Raw genomic sequence first — 23,948 nt, 5'->3', positions numbered from 1 at the left:
GTGCAGAGCCGCAAACAGGAAGTAAAGCTGCAAATGCCATGTCTACTCCTGGCAGAAGAAAGGGCAAATCGCATTAGGAATCACAGATAATATAGAACACTGTACAGGGACAAGAATATATACAATTACATCATAATAGCATCCAAAAAAGATGTACATGAAAGACATTAACACTGTTTATACAATATCAGATATAACAACATTTTCATCAATAAAACAGAGTCTAATAAAGAATCACATATGGAGGACATGAGCATATTGTATTCCTTCCCAGATCGTGTTCAATGCAGACGGACCACCAGGTTAATGACACAGAAAGATATGCATCAAGGGTACAAAGTAAAAAACTGTAAAGAAAAAGAGACATAAAGGGAGTCCAGTTAAAAAATTTTTTAAAAACCATTATATACAGAGCAGATTCAGTGCAGGGAACCCGCAGCCAAAACCAATTACACCCTATAACGGGAACCACATCAACCGCAGATGAGATCAACTGATTTATAAATAGGAAATAAAGGTCTGCCTCTCATTCAATCCCCGAGGGACTACTGTGTCAAGGAGAAATATCCAGCGACATTCCACCCGTGCCAACGCCTTATGGATGTTACCACCCCTCAGTCCAAGGTGCACACGGTCAATCCCCCTCACCTTAAAACTTGAGGGGTCAGACCCATGATACAACCTAAAATGGCGGGGGATGGTCTTAAGGGAATCAACATCCTCAGATTTCGCTTGTTTGGCAGCGATGATATCTCTAATATGCTCCCTCGTCCGGACCCGTAATTCACGACTAGTGAGTCCGACATATATTAAGTCACAGGCACACGTGGCGTAATAAATTACGCCCGTGCTACTGCAAGAAATATATTGTCGGATCTCAAATGTTTTGGAGCCGTCCGAGGAAGTAAAGGATGTTGCCCTGAGGATGTTCCCATGACGACACGCAATGCATGAGCCACATGGATATGATCCACAGATAGGACGTCCCATCATGAATGGTGGTTTCTTTTGTGCCACATAATGGCTTTGGACCAACATGTCGCGCAGGCTTCGGCCCCGACGTGCCGTCATGAGGGGTCGGTCGGGAAGCATATCTTTCAGCACTGGTTCTGTTTGTAAAACAGACCAGTGTTTAGTTAATATGCCACGGATGTGGTCCCATTGGCGGTTGAATGAGGAAATAAAGCGCACCTTAGATTCAGCAGGCTTCGTCTTGTCAGGATTAAAACGCAAAAGTAGTTGGTCTCTTGAAGCTGCTTTAGCGCGTCTATAGGCCTTTTTAATGGATCTGGCACTGTAGCCCCTCTCCCTGAACCTATCACGCATCTCACTGGCTCGACCCTCAAATGTATCCGTCTCTGAGCAAATCCGTTTAAGGCGGATAAATTGCCCGGTAGGGATCGCATTGATGGTAGATTGTGGATGGCCAGAAGATGCATGTAACAGGGCATTCACAGAGGAGGGTTTCCGATAAATGTCAGTGGTCAGAAGACCCTGATCATTAATGGAAATACCAATATCCAAAAAATCAACCCTAGACGGATCAGCCTGATAGGTGAGATAGATGTTATAGGAGTTGGAGTTCAAGTGGCGCACAAAGCCCTCAAGCTCCAGGGCGGTCCCCCCCCAGATGACAAAGATGTCATCAATGAAGCGGAGCCAGCACTGCACATGGGAGCTAGCCGGCACGCCGTCGCCGAAAACCTCCCTCTCCCAGTAACCCAGGAAGAGGTTTGCGTACGAAGGCGCGCACGCCGCCCCCATCGCAGTGCCGCGCCGCTGGAGGAAGAACCGCTCACCGAAGGTGAAGGCATTGTGCGTCAGTACGAACTCCAACAATTCCAGAATCAGGTGTTGTAATGGTGGTGCCCAGTTACTCATACCCAGGAAATACTCAACTGCCTGCAGGCCATGCTCATGACAGATGTTTGTATATAAGGTCTCAACATCCAGAGTCGCCAGCAAAATCCCACGCTCAACTGTCAGGCCATTAATCCTCCTAAGGACGTCCGAAGTGTCTCTAACATGGGAGGGCAGCGTCTCAACCAGAGGTTGGAGATAAAAATCAATAAATTTGCATACTGCATCGCATAGCCCTCCGATGCCAGAGACAATCGGACGTCCAGGGGGAACCCGAGGGTTTTTATGTATTTTAGGCAAAAGGTAGAACGTGGGCGTTACTGGCATATCTGGAAGGAGACCATCATACATCTTCTTAGTAATGGTACCCGAGGCAAGAGCATTCTCGAGTATGAGAGTCAACTGGGTCAGGAAACCATTAGTTGGATTGGAGGGGAGCATCTGGTAGAAGTCTGTATTTCTCAATTGTTTGTACACCTCACGCTCATACATGGCAGAAGGCCAAACCACCACGTTACCCCCCTTGTCCGCTGGTTTAATGATTACTCCCTCTAGTTTCCTCAGTTCCTCGAGGGCTCGCTGATGTTTAACAGCAAGGTTATTATTATTTGTTCTCTTAGAGAGGAATCTCAGGTCACCCATAACTAAGTCATGGAAGACTTGTACCTGAGGACACAGCGAAAACGGGGGGAACGTGGTGGAGCGCGGATACAAACGTGTAGGAAAAATATTATCCAACTCACCAGATGCCTGTCCCTCCAATTCCTCAAGTGTCCGCACAGCCTCCTCCTCCCTCTCGACGGTGCAAGGGTTCAGGCTCGGTCCTCTAGCATGTATTTTATGGAGGACCACCTTTCTGAGGAACAGATTCAGGTCCTTAGCGACTGTAAAAAGATCAAAATTACAATCAGGTACAAAGGTTAAACCTAGTTTTAGGACCTCAATCTGGTCAGTAGTCAATTGGACCTGAGATAGGTTAATCACCTCCAGTTGGTTGGAATTGCCCTTCTTTGGAATTGCTCCCAAGGTGGATTTTCCAAGGGCTGGTGATGTTTTCTCGGGTCTATTTTTACCCGAAAAACCTCTCGTTACAGGTCTAGATGAGGCCTGAGATGTAGAACTTTCATCCTCCACTGAGGAGATGGAGGAGGCTGACACGGAATGAGGGAGTCCGACAAAATTTCTCCTCCGACGTGTTGTCCCTTTCCACCGATACACCTGCTGATTCTTATAATCAGTAACATCACGTTGATATTTTTTTGTTTTATTAGAGACCAACTCCTTTTCCCACTTGACAAATTCCTTATTCATTGTCTCGTGGAAATTAGATAGCTCAGCGGGGGTGAGTTCCTTCGTGGTACGGTCTTGTAGAACAGAAATCTCTTCATCAATGGCACGGAGAGAGGCCTCATTATTGTTAATAAGAAGCCCCATAAAGGACCTGGAGCAAGCAGTAGCTGCTTCCTCCCAGTCCCTTTTGAACGTCTCATCCGTGACATTAAATGAGGGAAAGACCTGTACCCTAAGACCTCTGGGTATTAACCCCCGATCAACATAGCGCTGCATAAATGCCTTGTTCCACCAGAGTCTCATTCTGCGGTTGAACAATACTTTGATTTGGCTGCAAAGTTCCCTGTGACTTCTTGAATCCGCTGAATTGTCCACTTCGCCCTCTGTGTCAAAAACCTGGTTTAATTGAGTTTGCCACGCGGATTCACGGGCTTTAAAGTCCATGCTGCTTGGAAAAATGACTGTGAAAAAACACAGAAAGAGACAATTAACAACACCCAAGACAGTCACAACAGACTTCAATGAAGTGAAAGGCAACAACTTCAGGAACATATAAAAACGACAAAAAAGAGAAGTCTTTGGATTTGCCTCATATACCATTATATCCCATGGCCCAAAAACCACCAACAACAATGCAAATTGCACATAGAAAAATCTTTAATTGATTGGGTCAAGCATATAATTTTACATGGGATATAAAACATTATAACAGGTAAGGAGGTAAAAAGACACATGAGAGCGAACAAGAAATCCCCATGTGAGGCTGCATGGATCTAGCAGGGTAAACACAAGGGTATATTCCCAGCAGGGCCAGTGTAAGTGCCTTCACAGCAAACAGATTCAATGTGAAAGACAGAGCAGTACTAAGTAAAGAATCATAGGCACATTTACCCAAACACATAGCCCGGCAAGGAATCCACCAAATGTAAAACTCACATGCAGACGCACAGGGGGAGCAGTCCCAATACGTATTTCGTGATGACTTCCTCAGGGGACCGTGGACAAAGGAGGGGAATGGACAAATTTATACACTAGTGTATATCAAATCATTTGCAGCACCTGTCACGGCTGCAGAGCTAAAGCACACTGAGCAGGCGTGGGCGGCTACTCCAGCATCACCTGGGCTAGGGAAAACCCTATGATGACGTCACTTTTACCCAGAAGACGCTTCAGGGAGAGCCGTACACACTGCACATGTGCAGAGCCGCAAACAGGAAGTAAAGCTGCAAATGCCATGTCTACTCCTGGCAGAAGAAAGGGCAAATCGCATTAGGAATCACAGATAATATAGAACACTGTACAGGGACAAGAATATATACAATTACATCATAATAGCATCCAAAAAAGATGTACATGAAAGACATTAACACTGTTTATACAATATCAGATATAACAACATTTTCATCAATAAAACAGAGTCTAATAAAGAATCACATATGGAGGACATGAGCATATTGTATTCCTTCCCAGATCGTGTTCAATGCAGACGGACCACCAGGTTAATGACACAGAAAGATATGCACCAAGGGTACAAAGTAAAAAACTGTAAAGAAAAAGAGACATAAAGGGAGTCCAGTTAAAAAATTTTTTAAAAACCATTATATACAGAGCAGATTCAGTGCAGGGAACCCGCAGCCAAAACCAATTACACCCTATAACGGGAACCACATCAACCGCAGATGAGATCAACTGATTTATAAATAGGAAATAAAGGTCTGCCTCTCATTCAATCCCCGAGGGACTACTGTGTCAAGGAGAAATATCCAGCGACATTCCACCCGTGCCAACGCCTTATGGATGTTACCACCCCTCAGTCCAAGGTGCACACGGTCAATCCCCCTCACCTTAAAACTTGAGGGGTCAGACCCATGATACAACCTAAAATGGCGGGGGATGGTCTTAAGGGAATCAACATCCTCAGATTTCGCTTGTTTGGCAGCGATGATATCTCTAATATGCTCCCTCGTCCGGACCCGTAATTCACGACTAGTGAGTCCGACATATATTAAGTCACAGGCACACGTGGCGTAATAAATTACGCCCGTGCTACTGCAAGAAATATATTGTCGGATCTCAAATGTTTTGGAGCCGTCCGAGGAAGTAAAGGATGTTGCCCTGAGGATGTTCCCATGACGACACGCAATGCATGAGCCACATGGATATGATCCACAGATAGGACGTCCCATCATGAATGGTGGTTTCTTTTGTGCCACATAATGGCTTTGGACCAACATGTCGCGCAGGCTTCGGCCCCGACGTGCCGTCATGAGGGGTCGGTCGGGAAGCATATCTTTCAGCACTGGTTCTGTTTGTAAAACAGACCAGTGTTTAGTTAATATGCCACGGATGTGGTCCCATTGGCGGTTGAATGAGGAAATAAAGCGCACCTTAGATTCAGCAGGCTTCGTCTTGTCAGGATTAAAACGCAAAAGTAGTTGGTCTCTTGAAGCTGCTTTAGCGCGTCTATAGGCCTTTTTAATGGATCTGGCACTGTAGCCCCTCTCCCTGAACCTATCACGCATCTCACTGGCTCGACCCTCAAATGTATCCGTCTCTGAGCAAATCCGTTTAAGGCGGATAAATTGCCCGGTAGGGATCGCATTGATGGTAGATTGTGGATGGCCAGAAGATGCATGTAACAGGGCATTCACAGAGGAGGGTTTCCGATAAATGTCAGTGGTCAGAAGACCCTGATCATTAATGGAAATACCAATATCCAAAAAATCAACCCTAGACGGATCAGCCTGATAGGTGAGATAGATGTTATAGGAGTTGGAGTTCAAGTGGCGCACAAAGCCCTCAAGCTCCAGGGCGGTCCCCCCCCAGATGACAAAGATGTCATCAATGAAGCGGAGCCAGCACTGCACATGGGAGCTAGCCGGCACGCCGTCGCCGAAAACCTCCCTCTCCCAGTAACCCAGGAAGAGGTTTGCGTACGAAGGCGCGCACGCCGCCCCCATCGCAGTGCCGCGCCGCTGGAGGAAGAACCGCTCACCGAAGGTGAAGGCATTGTGCGTCAGTACGAACTCCAACAATTCCAGAATCAGGTGTTGTAATGGTGGTGCCCAGTTACTCATACCCAGGAAATACTCAACTGCCTGCAGGCCATGCTCATGACAGATGTTTGTATATAAGGTCTCAACATCCAGAGTCGCCAGCAAAATCCCACGCTCAACTGTCAGGCCATTATTTCTTGCAGTAGCACGGGCGTAATTTATTACGCCACGTGTGCCTGTGACTTAATATATGTCGGACTCACTAGTCGTGAATTACGGGTCCGGACGAGGGAGCATATTAGAGATATCATCGCTGCCAAACAAGCGAAATCTGAGGATGTTGATTCCCTTAAGACCATCCCCCGCCATTTTAGGTTGTATCATGGGTCTGACCCCTCAAGTTTTAAGGTGAGGGGGATTGACCGTGTGCACCTTGGACTGAGGGGTGGTAACATCCATAAGGCGTTGGCACGGGTGGAATGTCGCTGGATATTTCTCCTTGACACAGTAGTCCCTCGGGGATTGAATGAGAGGCAGACCTTTATTTCCTATTTATAAATCAGTTGATCTCATCTGCGGTTGATGTGGTTCCCGTTATAGGGTGTAATTGGTTTTGGCTGCGGGTTCCCTGCACTGAATCTGCTCTGTATATAATGGTTTTTAAAAAATTTTTTAACTGGACTCCCTTTATGTCTCTTTTTCTTTACAGTTTTTTACTTTGTACCCTTGGTGCATATCTTTCTGTGTCATTAACCTGGTGGTCCGTCTGCATTGAACACGATCTGGGAAGGAATACAATATGCTCATGTCCTCCATATGTGATTCTTTATTAGACTCTGTTTTATTGATGAAAATGTTGTTATATCTGATATTGTATAAACAGTGTTAATGTCTTTCATGTACATCTTTTTTGGATGCTATTATGATGTAATTGTATATATTCTTGTCCCTGTACAGTGTTCTATATTATCTGTGATTCCTAATGCGATTTGCCCTTTCTTCTGCCAGGAGTAGACATGGCATTTGCAGCTTTACTTCCTGTTTGCGGCTCTGCACATGTGCAGTGTGTACGGCTCTCCCTGAAGCGTCTTCTGGGTAAAAGTGACGTCATCATAGGGTTTTCCCTAGCCCAGGTGATGCTGGAGTAGCCGCCCACGCCTGCTCAGTGTGCTTTAGCTCTGCAGCCGTGACAGGTGCTGCAAATGATTTGATATACACTAGTGTATAAATTTGTCCATTCCCCTCCTTTGTCCACGGTCCCCTGAGGAAGTCATCACGAAATACGTATTGGGACTGCTCCCCCTGTGCGTCTGCATGTGAGTTTTACATTTGGTGGATTCCTTGCCGGGCTATGTGTTTGGGTAAATGTGCCTATGATTCTTTACTTAGTACTGCTCTGTCTTTCACATTGAATCTGTTTGCTGTGAAGGCACTTACACTGGCCCTGCTGGGAATATACCCTTGTGTTTACCCTGCTAGATCCATGCAGCCTCACATGGGGATTTCTTGTTCGCTCTCATGTGTCTTTTTACCTCCTTACCTGTTATAATGTTTTATATCCCATGTAAAATTATATGCTTGACCCAATCAATTAAAGATTTTTCTATGTGCAATTTGCATTGTTGTTGGTGGTTTTTGGGCCATGGGATATAATGGTATATGAGGCAAATCCAAAGACTTCTCTTTTTTGTCGTTTTTATATGTTCCTGAAGTTGTTGCCTTTCACTTCATTGAAGTCTGTTGTGACTGTCTTGGGTGTTGTTAATTGTCTCTTTCTGTGTTTTTTCACAGTCATTTTTCCAAGCAGCATGGACTTTAAAGCCCGTGAATCCGCGTGGCAAACTCAATTAAACCAGGTTTTTGACACAGAGGGCGAAGTGGACAATTCAGCGGATTCAAGAAGTCACAGGGAACTTTGCAGCCAAATCAAAGTATTGTTCAACCGCAGAATGAGACTCTGGTGGAACAAGGCATTTATGCAGCGCTATGTTGATCGGGGGTTAATACCCAGAGGTCTTAGGGTACAGGTCTTTCCCTCATTTAATGTCACGGATGAGACGTTCAAAAGGGACTGGGAGGAAGCAGCTACTGCTTGCTCCAGGTCCTTTATGGGGCTTCTTATTAACAATAATGAGGCCTCTCTCCGTGCCATTGATGAAGAGATTTCTGTTCTACAAGACCGTACCACGAAGGAACTCACCCCCGCTGAGCTATCTAATTTCCACGAGACAATGAATAAGGAATTTGTCAAGTGGGAAAAGGAGTTGGTCTCTAATAAAACAAAAAAATATCAACGTGATGTTACTGATTATAAGAATCAGCAGGTGTATCGGTGGAAAGGGACAACACGTCGGAGGAGAAATTTTGTCGGACTCCCTCATTCCGTGTCAGCCTCCTCCATCTCCTCAGTGGAGGATGAAAGTTCTACATCTCAGGCCTCATCTAGACCTGTAACGAGAGGTTTTTCGGGTAAAAATAGACCCGAGAAAACATCACCAGCCCTTGGAAAATCCACCTTGGGAGCAATTCCAAAGAAGGGCAATTCCAACCAACTGGAGGTGATTAACCTATCTCAGGTCCAATTGACTACTGACCAGATTGAGGTCCTAAAACTAGGTTTAACCTTTGTACCTGATTGTAATTTTGATCTTTTTACAGTCGCTAAGGACCTGAATCTGTTCCTCAGAAAGGTGGTCCTCCATAAAATACATGCTAGAGGACCGAGCCTGAACCCTTGCACCGTCGAGAGGGAGGAGGAGGCTGTGCGGACACTTGAGGAATTGGAGGGACAGGCATCTGGTGAGTTGGATAATATTTTTCCTACACGTTTGTATCCGCGCTCCACCACGTTCCCCCCGTTTTCGCTGTGTCCTCAGGTACAAGTCTTCCATGACTTAGTTATGGGTGACCTGAGATCCCTCTCTAAGAGAACAAATAATAATAACCTTGCTGTTAAACATCAGCGAGCCCTCGAGGAACTGAGGAAACTAGAGGGAGTAATCATTAAACCAGCGGACAAGGGGGGTAACGTGGTGGTTTGGCCTTCTGCCATGTATGAGCGTGAGGTGTACAAACAATTGAGAAATACAGACTTCTACCAGATGCTCCCCTCCAATCCAACTAATGGTTTCCTGACCCAGTTGACTCTCATACTCGAGAATGCTCTTGCCTCGGGTACCATTACTAAGAAGATGTATGATGGTCTCCTTCCAGATATGCCAGTAACGCCCACGTTCTACCTTTTGCCTAAAATACATAAAAACCCTCGGGTTCCCCCTGGACGTCCGATTGTCTCTGGCATCGGAGGGCTATGCGATGCAGTATGCAAATTTATTGATTTTTATCTCCAACCTCTGGTTGAGACGCTGCCCTCCCATGTTAGAGACACTTCGGACGTCCTTAGGAGGATTAATGGCCTGACAGTTGAGCGTGGGATTTTGCTGGCGACTCTGGATGTTGAGACCTTATATACAAACATCTGTCATGAGCATGGCCTGCAGGCAGTTGAGTATTTCCTGGGTATGAGTAACTGGGCACCACCATTACAACACCTGATTCTGGAATTGTTGGAGTTCGTACTGACGCACAATGCCTTCACCTTCGGTGAGCGGTTCTTCCTCCAGCGGCGCGGCACTGCGATGGGGGCGGCTGTGCGCGCCTTCGTACGCAAACCTCTTCCTGGGTTACTGGGAGAGGGAGGTTTTCGGCGACGGCGTGCCGGCTAGCTCCCATGTGCAGTGCTGGCTCCGCTTCATTGATGACATCTTTGTCATCTGGGGGGGGACCGCCCTGGAGCTTGAGGGCTTTGTGCGCCACTTGAACTCCAACTCCTATAACATCTATCTCACCTATCAGGCTGATCCGTCTAGGGTTGATTTTTTGGATATTGGTATTTCCATTAATGATCAGGGTCTTCTGACCACTGACATTTATCGGAAACCCTCCTCTGTGAATGCCCTGTTACATGCATCTTCTGGCCATCCACAATCTACCATCAATGCGATCCCTACCGGGCAATTTATCCGCCTTAAACGGATTTGCTCAGAGACGGATACATTTGAGGGTCGAGCCAGTGAGATGCGTGATAGGTTCAGGGAGAGGGGCTACAGTGCCAGATCCATTAAAAAGGCCTATAGACGCGCTAAAGCAGCTTCAAGAGACCAACTACTTTTGCGTTTTAATCCTGACAAGACGAAGCCTGCTGAATCTAAGGTGCGCTTTATTTCCTCATTCAACCGCCAATGGGACCACATCCGTGGCATATTAACTAAACACTGGTCTGTTTTACAAACAGAACCAGTGCTGAAAGATATGCTTCCCGACCGACCCCTCATGACGGCACGTCGGGGCCGAAGCCTGCGCGACATGTTGGTCCAAAGCCATTATGTGGCACAAAAGAAACCACCATTCATGATGGGACGTCCTATCTGTGGATCATATCCATGTGGCTCATGCATTGCGTGTCGTCATGGGAACATCCTCAGGGCAACATCCTTTACTTCCTCGGACGGCTCCAAAACATTTGAGATCCGACAATATATTTCTTGCAGTAGCACGGGCGTAATTTATTACGCCACGTGTGCCTGTGACTTAATATATGTCGGACTCACTAGTCGTGAATTACGGGTCCGGACGAGGGAGCATATTAGAGATATCATCGCTGCCAAACAAGCGAAATCTGAGGATGTTGATTCCCTTAAGACCATCCCCCGCCATTTTAGGTTGTATCATGGGTCTGACCCCTCAAGTTTTAAGGTGAGGGGGATTGACCGTGTGCACCTTGGACTGAGGGGTGGTAACATCCATAAGGCGTTGGCACGGGTGGAATGTCGCTGGATATTTCTCCTTGACACAGTAGTCCCTCGGGGATTGAATGAGAGGCAGACCTTTATTTCCTATTTATAAATCAGTTGATCTCATCTGCGGTTGATGTGGTTCCCGTTATAGGGTGTAATTGGTTTTGGCTGCGGGTTCCCTGCACTGAATCTGCTCTGTATATAATGGTTTTTAAAACATTTTTTAACTGGACTCCCTTTATGTCTCTTTTTCTTTACAGTTTTTTACTTTGTACCCTTGGTGCATATCTTTCTGTGTCATTAACCTGGTGGTCCGTCTGCATTGAACACGATCTGGGAAGGAATACAATATGCTCATGTCCTCCATATGTGATTCTTTATTAGACTCTGTTTTATTGATGAAAATGTTGTTATATCTGATATTGTATAAACAGTGTTAATGTCTTTCATGTACATCTTTTTTGGATGCTATTATGATGTAATTGTATATATTCTTGTCCCTGTACAGTGTTCTATATTATCTGTGATTCCTAATGCGATTTGCCCTTTCTTCTGCCAGGAGTAGACATGGCATTTGCAGCTTTACTTCCTGTTTGCGGCTCTGCACATGTGCAGTGTGTACGGCTCTCCCTGAAGCGTCTTCTGGGTAAAAGTGACGTCATCATAGGGTTTTCCCTAGCCCAGGTGATGCTGGAGTAGCCGCCCACGCCTGCTCAGTGTGCTTTAGCTCTGCAGCCGTGACAGGTGCTGCAAATGATTTGATATACACTAGTGTATAAATTTGTCCATTCCCCTCCTTTGTCCACGGTCCCCTGAGGAAGTCATCACGAAATACGTATTGGGACTGCTCCCCCTGTGCGTCTGCATGTGAGTTTTACATTTGGTGGATTCCTTGCCGGGCTATGTGTTTGGGTAAATGTGCCTATGATTCTTTACTTAGTACTGCTCTGTCTTTCACATTGAATCTGTTTGCTGTGAAGGCACTTACACTGGCCCTGCTGGGAATATACCCTTGTGTTTACCCTGCTAGATCCATGCAGCCTCACATGGGGATTTCTTGTTCGCTCTCATGTGTCTTTTTACCTCCTTACCTGTTATAATGTTTTATATCCCATGTAAAATTATATGCTTGACCCAATCAATTAAAGATTTTTCTATGTGCAATTTGCATTGTTGTTGGTGGTTTTTGGGCCATGGGATATAATGGTATATGAGGCAAATCCAAAGACTTCTCTTTTTTGTCGTTTTTATATGTTCCTGAAGTTGTTGCCTTTCACTTCATTGAAGTCTGTTGTGACTGTCTTGGGTGTTGTTAATTGCAATTCGGGCAACATGAATCTTTGTCAGGTTCTTTTAAAGTATGGGCACCTAACATTTCCTACACAAGTAATTTGCTTTCTCTTTGTAGAGTCTAGAGTAGAGCGTTTGTATTATATCTAGATGGTTGTTATTAGAAATACTGGTCATTTTGCAGTTGAAGAGCTATGATTTAATAGCCTGACCTTTTTTTAAAGAACCTACCTTTAGTGTTATAAAGTAAGGTTTATCTGCCCAGATCTAATGCACATTAAAAGCCACTTCATACTAATAAATATACATTTAGAAGTGGATTCAAGAGGCCTCTTTAGAAGGTTATAGAGGAAGGGGGCAGACAGTGCCAATATTTGGTAGCTAGAGGTATGTGACAGCTATAATCGGTGCAAGACTTCAGACTGCCACTTATTGTTAAGTGCTGTATCCAACCATCTATTCTGAGTACCAAGTATCACTTCATGTCTCCATCCCACTCACAGTGTGGGGTGCTAAGTATCCTGCTCTTTCTATTTCTATTACTCTTTCAGGAAAGTAGAGGAGGGCATGCTGCTTTTCAATTACCATCATGTGTTATATCGTATCCTTTGTCTTAGAACCTTTCCACTTCTAGACAAATGCCACCAACGGCTTTAATGTAAATTTAAGGTTCCCGTGGTCCTCATACTGAAAGCTATTAGGACTATAATGCAATTAGCAAATGGCCACTGAAATAGCTCCAAATATATTATTAATGCACCACTCCAGCGGGTTTTTTTTTATTGCGACTTTGACCCCTGTATTATGCTCACCCTCCAGCAGTTTCATCTTCTATTGCCGCCATACTGGTCAGTCTCCAGCAATTTTTAAATTACTTACAGCTACAGTGTTTTATGAGGGTCAGAACTCAATACAACTCTATGAAAGCCTCATTATGGCCTCGTTGTGGCTCTCATAGAGTTGCTGTGAATGCTTGTGACGTAACTTCTGACCAGTCAGAAGTTACAGTCAGAAGATGATGCCACGACTAAAAGGTGAAGCCGTTGGAATGTGTAAGACAGTGGGCAGGGGACTTAGATTGAAAGCGCCACTCCAGTGCTGGAAAAGAAAACTAATGGAGTGGTGTTTTAAAAGAACTAGACTGAAGCAATGATACCTCACCTGGTAAAGATATAGCCATGCGTTGTGGTTTGAGCTAATTTATATAGATGTATTGATGTACTCCTGGAACAGGGCAACTGAATTGAGAAGAACAAGACAGTCACCTACATAATGGCAGAGGATCAGCCACCGACAAGGTGCAAACAGTATAATTACAATTGTTTGATCCCATAGAGTTCGCATGTTCCTGTGTAAAGACTTTAAGTGAGTGTTAAAATCTGCCAATATAGACCTTTCTTCACTATCAATACACGTCTCTGTCAGTAACCTCTGTATATTTTACAGTCCTTGGGTTACTGTTTCCGTATCTGCATGTTAATATCTCATCTTCTCGTTTGCTTTATTCCCCACAATGTCCCTCAGCTTTTCTTCCTTTTCTGTTCTCTGTATGTTTTACTCCCTAATCCCTAATATACCATGCACTTTAAAGCATTGAATCTTCTTGATTATCATACAATTCTTTCCATGCTGAAGAGGAGAGACACCAGGAGATTGGTTTTAAAGTATTTTTTAATACATTTTTAAAATCTGAACAATAATTTAAGGATCTTATTAATCTTGAGTTATCAAGGAATGAAGTTATGAAGTTGAAGACGGCTATAAAACATTTCTGGCCAACTGTCCGTCCGGTTGATAACCATTCTTGCTCCTCTGCTCTGAGATCTCTGAGTTACCACTAAGATATTGGAAAATAATCTACATTTTAGCCTGTGTTCAAAAATTCCAACTGGATTGTGATAGGTTGATGTGAGAACTAGTGGCCTTATAATAACAGGGTTTTTTTTACCTTTTACCTTCCATGGTAGATGTATAGGGTGAACATGGATGGAGCATCAAATGGTGATGGAGTCATCCTTATCAAATCTATCAGGCATTATCTGCTTTTATAATACATATATTTTTTTAATAGCCTTCTGAAATTTAGTATGTTCCTCACTTCAACCATTCTATAATTGACTATATTATATAATTAAAGGGATTTTCCCCAAGGACAAAGTTAATTTAAATCAATAGATCTTGGAGTAATAATAATTTCCACAATTGGATGTGTTTAAAAAAAACTGTTCCTGTGCTGAGATAATCTTATCTATGTGTCCCTGCTATATACTGTGTAATGGCCGTGTCTGACCGTACACGGATATACCACATCTCCTAGGTCGGGGAAAAAGTTAAAAAGTATACAGATGTTACAGCACGGGATCACAAATAATTCTTTCTTTGAGGTAAAACGTTTTTTAAAAACAGGGAGGGAAATTTTTTACTTCACAAAAAAATCATCTATGATCCCCTGCTGTAATGTCTGTATACTCTTCTGTCTCCTCCCTTTGGTATGATCAGACCATGTCCCTGTACACTGAACTTGTAGAAAAAGAAGGGATCCAGCATCCAACTTCCAATTGAATTAATTTTTTTTTTATTCAACAAAGATAAAAGGGTTCTTCCATGATAATAAAATCCAGTTTACATGGCAGGGTAGGAAAAACGGAATGTGTTTCGGAGTGACAACTCCTTACTCTGAACAAAATGTCCCTGTACAGTCAGACATGGCCATTACACAGTACAGTGACATGTGAAAGTATTCAGCCCCCTTAAATTTTTCATCCTTTTTCAACATTTCAGGCTTCAAACATAAAGATAAAAAATTAAAATTTTATGGGGAAGAATCAACAACAAGTGGGACACAATTGTGAAGTTGAACGAAATGTATTGCTTATTTTAAACTTTCATAAAAAATAAATAAATAAAAATTGGGGAGTGCGATATTATTCGTCCTCTTTACTTTCAGTGCAGCAAACTCACTCCAGAAGTTCATTGAGGATTTCTGAATGATCCAATGCTGTCCTAAATGACTGATGGTGATAAATATAAGCCACCTGTGCGTAATCAAGTCTCCGTATGTTACGGGGGGCTGTCTGATAATAAAACCTAAAGGAATGTCAGACAGTCAGGGTCCACCGTGCAAAGACTCTGCTGCAGACTATGGCTGAGGATAAGGGGTATATAAGTGTGCCACTGTAAAAAATAATAGCACAAGTGCAGAGTGCAACACCTCTGTTAAACTCACAGACGAATATAATTAGAAAATAAAGCAATTCCTCCCTTACTTGGAGGGTGTGTGGAATGGTCTCTGTTAAAGATCACAGAGACAAAAGCAGTGAGTGGGAAATGGCACCTACCTAGGTCCGTTCCTCTAGTGGTGCCAGGAGACGGACAGCAGTGTAAGCCACACAAAGCTCCTACCTGCGTTCGCTCCACTAGCGTGCGAGGACACGAACCACTAGATATGGCACCTGCCTAGGTCCGCTCTTCTAGTGGTGCAAAAGAGACGGACAGCAGCGTAAGCCGCACAAAGCTCCTACCTGCGTTCGCTCCACTAGTGTGCGAGGACACGAACCACTAGATATGGCACCTGCCTAGGTCCGCTCTTCTAGTGGTGCAAAAGAGACGAACAGCAGCATAAGCCGCACAAAGCTCCTACCTCTGTTCGCTCCCCTAGTGTGCGAGGATACGAACAACTGTCAGACACAGTATAAGGAACGTTACCCTAGCGGCAACGTCCACCTACGAGTAGAATTACAAGGCCCAGCCGGACCATGTGCCTCAGGCACCTGCCTATGTCCGCTCCACTAAGAGGTAGGGATACGGACTGCAGCCGAAGCTGTAAGCTATAAGAACGCTACCCTGCCGGTAGCGCTCACCTAACATAGACAGAGAGATGCCTAGAGGGACGTGCACAGGGCGTCTACCCTCATGCATGAACCAAGAGGACTGAGCGCCGGGCGGCGTGCGTCAGGGTCTTATATAGACTCTGTGCCTCATCCAAGATGGAGGACACCAGAGCCAATCCGCTGCCAGAATGACAGCAATGACGTCACGCTGGCCTATCACCGAGCAAAGCGTCACAAGCACATGACCAGCGACCAATCGGCATAGAAGGTGTCAGAGACATGTGACCACGTGTCACAAGCACATGACCAGTGGCCAATCAGCTTAGAAGGTGTCAGAGACATGTGACCTCGTGTCAGTGATGATGTCACCTGCACATGTGCAATGGCTCCAAGATAGGACTTAGTCTCCAGCGCTTGCACATGTGCAGTAGCAAGAAATCCGGACATAGTCTCCAGAGCCACAGCAACCGTAACACCGTATAAATGCACCTGCTCTGTGATAGTCTCAGGGTTCTGTTTAAAGCACAGAGAGCATCATGAAGACCAAGGAGCACAACAGACAGGTCGGTGATACTGTTGTGGAGAAGTTTAAAGCTGGATTTGGTTACAAAAAGGTTTTCACAATTTTAAACATCCCAAGAAGCACTGTGCAAGCAATCATATTGAAATGGAAGGAGTATCATACCACTGCAAATCTACCAAGACCCGGCCGTCCATCCAAACTTTCATCTCAAACAAGGAGAAGACTGATCAGAGGTGCAGCCAAGAGGCCCATTATCACTCTGGATGAACTGCAGAGATCTACAGCTGAGGAAGGAGGGTCTGTCCATAGGACAACAATCAGTCGTACACTGCACAAATCTGGCCTTTATGGAAGAGTGGCAAGAAGAAAGCCATTTCTCAAAGATATCCATAAAAAGTGTCATTTAAAGTTTGCCACAATCCACCTGAGAGACACACCAAACATGTGGAAGAAGATGCTCTGGTCAGATGAAACCAAAATCAAACTATTTGGGCACAATGCCAAACGATATGTTAAGCGTAAAAGCAACAAAACTCATCACTCTGAACACACCATCCCCACTGTAAAACATGGTGGTGGCAGCATCATGGTTGGGGCCTGCTTTTCTTCAGCAGGGATAGGAAAGATGGTTAAAATTGATGGAAAGATGGATTGAGCCAAATACAAGACCATTCTTGAAGAAAACCTGTTGGAGTCCGCAAAAGACCTGAGACTGGGACGGAGATTTGTCTTTCAACAAGACAATGACCCAAAACATAAAGCAAAATCTAGAATAGAATGGTTCACAAATAAACGTATCCAGGTGTTATAATGGCCAAGTCAAAGTCCAGACCTGAATCCAATCGAGAATCTGTGGAAAGAGCTGAAAACTGCTGTTCACAAACGCTATCCATCCAAACTCAGTCAGCTCGAGCTGTTTGCAAAGAAAGAATGGGCAAGAATTTCAGTCTCTCGATGTGCAAAACTAATAGACTCATACCCCAAGCGACTTGCAGCTGTAATCGCAGCAAAAGGTGGCGCTACAAAGTATTAAGTTAAAGGGGACAAATAATATTGCGCGCCCCAATTTTCAGTTATTTATTTTTAAAAAAAAGTTTAAAATAAGCAATAAATTTCGTTCAACTTCACAATTGTGTCCCACTTGTTGATTCTTTACCATAAAATTTAATTTTTTTATCTTTATGTTTGAAGCCTAAAATGTGGGAAAAGGTTGAAAAATTCAAGGGGGCCGAATACTTTCGCAAGGCACTGTATATAGCAGGAACACATATATAAGATTATCTCCGCACAGTAACATTTTTTTTAAACACATCCAATTGTTGAAACTATTATTATTCCAAGATTTATTGATTAAAATTATTTTTAAATTTAACTTTGCTTATGGGAAAACCACTTTAAGCTACTCTATTTGGTTTCTACAGACTGTGAAAATTCAGTATTCTACAACTTGCATCCAATCTTCTTCCTTTATGTATTTAGCCCTTGTATGTTGTTGTATAATGTCACATTTAAAGATAAAGGAATTGAATTGACTGAATTGATTGAATTTCCATTAGAATTTCACAAAAAATTTCAAATTCACTAGAACTTTAATTTTTGATGAATTGATTTGCTGGAATCAAGCTAAATGGCAGCCTACTGGCTTCTTAATACCTTATTACCTCATTCGTTTTATAAGGGGTTAACAAAAAACCCCAACATTATATTCACTTCACCTAGCTCCGCAGCTCCCTGCTTGGTCCTCTGCTGCTTCACTTCATCTCTCCAGCTCTGGTTCTCGTCTCGTTTCACTCTTTGGTGCCTCCATCACTAACTAGGCCTCAAGTGATGCCATGATGTTACAGGGTGACACATCATGACATCACATGACATCTAAGGAGCGCTGGAGGGAGAAAGTGAACCAACGAACCAGGACAGGTAAGGGGCGAGTACACTATTTCGTTATTTTTTAACCCATCTGTTTATTAGCTCTGGTGTCTGAAGTGGCCTTACATCATAATACTGGCTTATAACAGCAATATGAGTTGTATCGTCAAATAAATTTGAAGCAAAACACATTTCCCGGCTAAATTCAAGCAGATCTGGCAAATCAAAGTTCGGCAGATTCATTAATCTATACTAGTGATGGGCGGACCCGGACTGTAAAATTCCGGACCCATGTGGTTTCAAAGGTATCTGAGTGCTGGGCCCAGAATTCTCAGGGAAATCCGGGTGTTCATCCGAATCCAGCACTCAGGAAATACAAAAAAAATAAAGGAAAAATAAAAAAGTAAGAGGGTTGTACTTACCGAGGCTTTGGCGTGGCTGTAACTGCTTTCTGGCCATTCATTCATTTCTGGGGCGGCTCATTACCTTCCTTGCATATTCACTGCTTTCCTCACCCATCTGTGATTGGTTGCAGTCAGACAGCATCCCCACACTGAGTGACAGTGTGTCTGACGCTTCCAATCACATACGCTGTTTGCGGGTCTATATCGTACAGTTAAAATAAATTAAAAAATTGGCTTAGGGTCCCCCCATATTATGATACCCAGCACATATAAAGCATATGGCTACAGGCTGCAACCCCCAGCTGTGTACTTATCTTGGCTGAGTATCAAAATAAGAGGAAAACCATGCTGCTTTTTTTTTTTCAATTATTTAGATAAACAAATTAAAAAACTGGCATGCAGTCCCCTAGAATTTTGATACCCAGCCAAGATAAAGCCCGACAGATGGGGGCTGGTATTCTCAGGCTGGGGAGACCTATGCTTATTGCCGCCCTGCCTAAAAATAGCAGCTTGCAGCCTCTCAAGATTGCTACATCCATTAGATGCGACAATGCCAGCACTTTACCCGGATCTTCCCGATTGTCCTGGTGTGATGGCAATCAGGGTATTAAAGGGTTAATCACAGCTTACGGTTGCCACTAAGCCCTAGATTAGTAATGGGAGAATTTATGAGACACCCCATTACAAATCTGTAAGTGAAAAGAAATAAACACAAACACTGAAAAAATCTTTTATTTGAAACAAAATATAGACAAACCCCTCTTTCACCACTTTATTATCCCCCAAAACACCCAGGTCTGACATAATCCACACAAGGCCCCACGTCAATTCTAGCTCAGAGTCACAGCGAGCGCCATAGAATATATTATGGAATAAAATGAGCATATGGCTTTTGTCAGCTACACCAGGCAGATATGCTTTTGTGTATTCCAATATTTTCTGTGTTATCTTCACTTGTGTTCTTATATATTTGTCTACGTCCCATTACTGCTCTATTATCTATTATGCTTTTGACCAGCAATAGTCATAAGAACTTTATCAGTAAAAAGTGTATAATTGTTTTTATATGATTTTTTGCCATTTTTTCTTTTTATTGTTCGTTACTTATTTTTTTATTTGCTCAATTTTTCGGGTTGACTTTTATTGGTTATCTGCTAAGTTTTTGGAGGTGACTTTTATTGGTGGGTTCTATGTTTGTCATTTTTTTTATTTTGTTGGTTGAAGTGCTGTGATTTAGTTGGTGGGATGTTTCACAATGGATTGATTGTTTTGGGCATTTTTCCAAAACTTTGTACAATTTTATGCAAAAAACTCACCACTTCAGCACTGGCATAATAACAGGGTACAACAACAAGGGTAATTTACCATGAAGAATTTTTTTGGCACCGCTGTTTGGTTTTTCATCCATGTATTTTATTAACTACAGTAGTTTTGCAACAAATTGATTGCACATTGAGTGCAAAAAATACATTTGTTGCAAAAGGCGTTAACCCATTACTTGCCAAATTAGAAGTTTTCATTTTTTTATTATTAAATGAGATTTTTAATGAAAAAAAAATGAAATTTAAGCAAAATTAAAGAATTTAGTGAATGAATTAAATGAATTAATTAATGATTAATTTAATTCAATGAATTTTAAGCAAAAACTTAGGCGTCCCAAAAAAAGACATTGGTAGATAATAGGTTAAGGAAACACACAAATAAAAAAAACAATATATATCTGGAAAAATATCCCTGGTGGTAAATTCCTGGCATTGTTTTCTTGCACCCCTTTTCTTTTTCACAGCCTCATTCCCTTTCTTGCTGCATTCGTCTCGTTTTCTATCTCCTGGTGCTCGTTCTCTTCTATTGCTGCCTATTCGCACAGTTTCTCATTTCCTGTCATTGTGTTCCATGGCTCTTTATGTATCCCATCCAGTTTAGTGTTGTTTGCATCTCCCTCTTTGTCCCATCCCATCTCTGACTATTTTCTATGCTTCCCCTCTCTTGCTGTGTGCTATTGCAGCCATTGTTTCTTTTTCGAGCTCTGAATATTTAAAGATGCGCTTTGCAATCTCCGTGTGTATTTATACACTCTGTCAATATATGCAAACCCTGTGTACCAATTTATACTTTCTGCTTATGAAATTGGAGCTTGCTATGTAATAAAGGCTTCTTTTTCTTATCATAGCGATGAGGTGCAGAACACCGAAGCCCTGATCCGCGTGCCCACAGGGCTTCCAAAGCTAGGGAAAACAGCATAATATATTATATTTACCCATCATTTATGGATATGCATATCTTTATTGATATATATGCATTTATTAATATGTATGTCTACACATCTGTATGCACATATTTTACATTTTCATCTATTGGTGACTATATTATATATGTGATTTTCATGAACACTTTGTCAAAAGACCCAGAATAGTTAAACACCTGCATCGGCAGCGTTCCACTCCCCATCTTTCCCCAACCTCCTGGATACATGCAGTTGGAGAGGGAGGCGCTGAGCCCGGGATCCCTGCAGGTAAAATGAGGTGTATTTATTGTAATGAAGGGAGTCTAGTACAGTATATCTGCAGAGAACCGATGCACCATACCGAGCCCAACACACTGGCTGCTCCCTAGGAAGCCACTCTCTCTCTCACAGCCCCACCCGCAACCCACTCAGTGACTGGGAACAAGATTTCCTCTTAATAATATAGTAGATTAAAAATGTTACATTAACCCATTCAAAATACCTTAAAAACGGCTTGCTCTGCCATTGTATGTATATTGTTACTTGTGTATCAATTACATAGGTCTCCGCATACACTAACTGTGAGCAACTGTTCCATCACTGTGTGTATTTCCTTTAGGTAGGGATTAATAAGCGTTTGCATAGAAATGAAATCATACTTTATAGTAATAATCACACAATACACTCAATGCTAACCGTAAGTGCGGTTTTGTATATGGAATCTACATACTGTGCACTTAACGGCAACACAAGAATGAAAGTTTCTTCAAAAGGCTTAACATTGTCTTAGTTAGTGGAAGGCAATTACAACCTAAATAGTAAATGCATTTCTAATATCTGTGAATATATGTAAATCATAATCCCAGGCTTCATCCTGTTTTAATGCTCCTTTTGAAATTTTCTGCCCAATGTTTTCATTTCTCTTCCTATGGTTAGTCATAAAGATGAGCAGATCTTTTGAAATATGAATTTGTGAGCTTCACCGAATGTTCTCCCAAAATTTGATTGACTGCAAATAAATTAGTCACTGATCTCGATACTGCAAAACCTTTAATTATCCGGACAATTAGAAGTCTTCTAGGTCTGTACTGAACCACTTTTGAGTTCTTTACTGCTGTCACGTCGCCACCAGAGTCTGCTCCTGCAACTTATGCTTTGGTCACCAGGCACCACCGTATTCCCGCCGTGGGCAGCCCTGGTGATCGGGAAGGAGTCAGAACTAGTGGCTCTGGTGGACACAGGCTACATCCATCAACTCAGCTAGGTTTCACTATGACCTGCAGTACCACTGGCTGACAATGGTGGTGTGTGCCTTCCAGCTGAAGTTATCACCTTTCAGCTATGCCCAATGGGAAGGCACTACACCCCTCTTATTCCTCTTCTAGTCTGCTGGTCACCGCCAGATATAGTCTGTGTATATTTACTGCAGCATCTCTGGTTCCTTGCACTTGTACTTTTGCTACCTGTGTTTTGACCTCTGCCTGATTTGTGACCATTCTCCTGCCTGCCGTTTTTGTAATTCGCTGCCATTTCAGGTTTGACCTTAGCCTGATTTACTGACCATGCTTTTGCTTGCTGATTTTGCCACTTCTGTACCTCCTGGTTTTTACCTTGCTTGACAACCACTCTTCTCTCAATTGCAGCCTTTCCATAGGCAGCGATCTCCTGGACCTTGTAGTAATTCCAGATCCCTGTACAGGGGTTAAAGGGTTTCAGGGTTCTTGGGATCCTGCTGAGTGGGCAGCTTGCCTCTAGTCTCTCCATGACATCCATGCTGAGTTTGTAGTCCCGGACAGACAGCACAAATGCAAACACAGTCTTAGTAATGTCCAAGTGGCCTCAAGTTATCTGACTATTGGAAAGCAGACTTGTTCAAAGAATGCGTAAATTATCCCATTTGGGAACAGTTGCTAGCGGTGCATGGTTGTTTTCAATGGGATGGAGCAAAAGAAAGATTCCTGTTTGGGGAGTATCCAAAGCTTTGCTGTTTGCTAAATGAAGAAGTGATATTTTTTTGGACAGCTTGTGAGAAAGCTATTCTTTTATTTAGGGTAGAATAGAGGTGTACTGTTTTGAAAGTGATGGCTTATCAACTTATAGTGAAAAAAATATCAATTTTTTTTAGGATCCGCAACAGGTTTGTTATTTTCAACATTAATAAACAATTACAAAAGCTTTTTATAAAGCTGTCCAAAATTATCCAGGAAGCAGGAAGAAGCTAGCTGTTTTTAAAGTGAAGAAGGAATGACTTGTGAACAATGGGGCAAAAAGTTAGATGCTGATCTTGCTGGGATTTTAGCTCGGGACCCAAGTACTGCAAGACTACAGTGCCAGCCATTGAACAACCATGCTGCCCCAGATTTTTGCAATGCACACCATATGGCAGGGGTCTTAAACTCAGTTGGGTGTATGGGTTGCACATAGAAAAAAAATAATTTGGGGGGCTATATTAATTGCAGGACAAAGTGACTTTTTTATTGGTGCCGTTTTTTTTCTCTCTACACCTGTGGATCACTATTTTTGAACATTTTTTGCTCGTTTATTATAACAAATGTGCAACTTTTTGTTTAACTATATATATACAGTACAGACCAAAAGTTTGGACACGCCTTCTCATTCAAAGAGTTTTCTTTATTTTCATTACTCTAAAAATTGTAGATTCACATTGAAGGTATCAGAATTATGAATTAAAACATGTGGAATGAAATACTTAAAGTGTGAAACAACTGACAATATGTCTTATATTCTAGGTTCTTCAAAGTAGCCACCTTTTGCTTTGATTACTGCTTTGCACACTCGTGGCATCCTCTTGATGAGCTTCAAGAGGTAGTCACCAGAAATGGTCTTCCAACAGTCTTGAAGGAGTTCC

General features: G+C 42.9%; 3 protein-coding genes across 13 annotated transcripts in view; 2 read left to right on the top strand and 1 right to left on the bottom strand.

Moving 5' to 3' along the window:
* PTPRT (protein tyrosine phosphatase receptor type T) overlaps positions 1 to 23,948 on the top strand; it is a 549,351-nt gene that overhangs the window by 354,539 nt on the left and 170,864 nt on the right. The gene's annotated exons all lie outside the window — the stretch shown is intronic.
* LOC142310085 (uncharacterized) lies at positions 3,550 to 6,292 on the bottom strand. The gene is made up of 2 exons (XM_075347554.1): positions 4,087 to 6,292; positions 3,550 to 3,611 (listed from the first exon to the last, which is right to left on the bottom strand). Exon 1 carries the CDS (start codon positions 6,225 to 6,227, stop codon positions 4,845 to 4,847), a length of 1,383 nt encoding a protein of 460 aa, XP_075203669.1. The 5' UTR covers positions 6,228 to 6,292; the 3' UTR covers positions 3,550 to 3,611; positions 4,087 to 4,844.
* Positions 6,387 to 12,791, top strand: LOC142310524 (uncharacterized). The gene is made up of 3 exons (XM_075348048.1): positions 6,387 to 7,462; positions 7,938 to 9,845; positions 12,784 to 12,791. Exons 2-3 carry the CDS (start codon positions 7,955 to 7,957, stop codon positions 12,789 to 12,791), a joined length of 1,899 nt encoding a protein of 632 aa, XP_075204163.1. The 5' UTR covers positions 6,387 to 7,462; positions 7,938 to 7,954.

This window comes from Anomaloglossus baeobatrachus, chromosome 5 (assembly GCF_048569485.1).
Source record: "Anomaloglossus baeobatrachus isolate aAnoBae1 chromosome 5, aAnoBae1.hap1, whole genome shotgun sequence".
Taxonomy (NCBI): Eukaryota; Metazoa; Chordata; class Amphibia; order Anura; family Aromobatidae; genus Anomaloglossus; species Anomaloglossus baeobatrachus.
This window is presented reverse-complemented; position numbering and strand designations above follow the sequence as displayed.

What these genes read in the sequence shown, in the direction of transcription:
- LOC142310085 (XM_075347554.1), bottom strand. Translation starts at nt 6,227, where the DNA reads ATGAGTAACTGGGCACCACCATTACAACACCTGATTCTGGAATTGTTG.
- LOC142310524 (XM_075348048.1), top strand. Translation starts at nt 7,955, where the DNA reads ATGGACTTTAAAGCCCGTGAATCCGCGTGGCAAACTCAATTAAACCAG.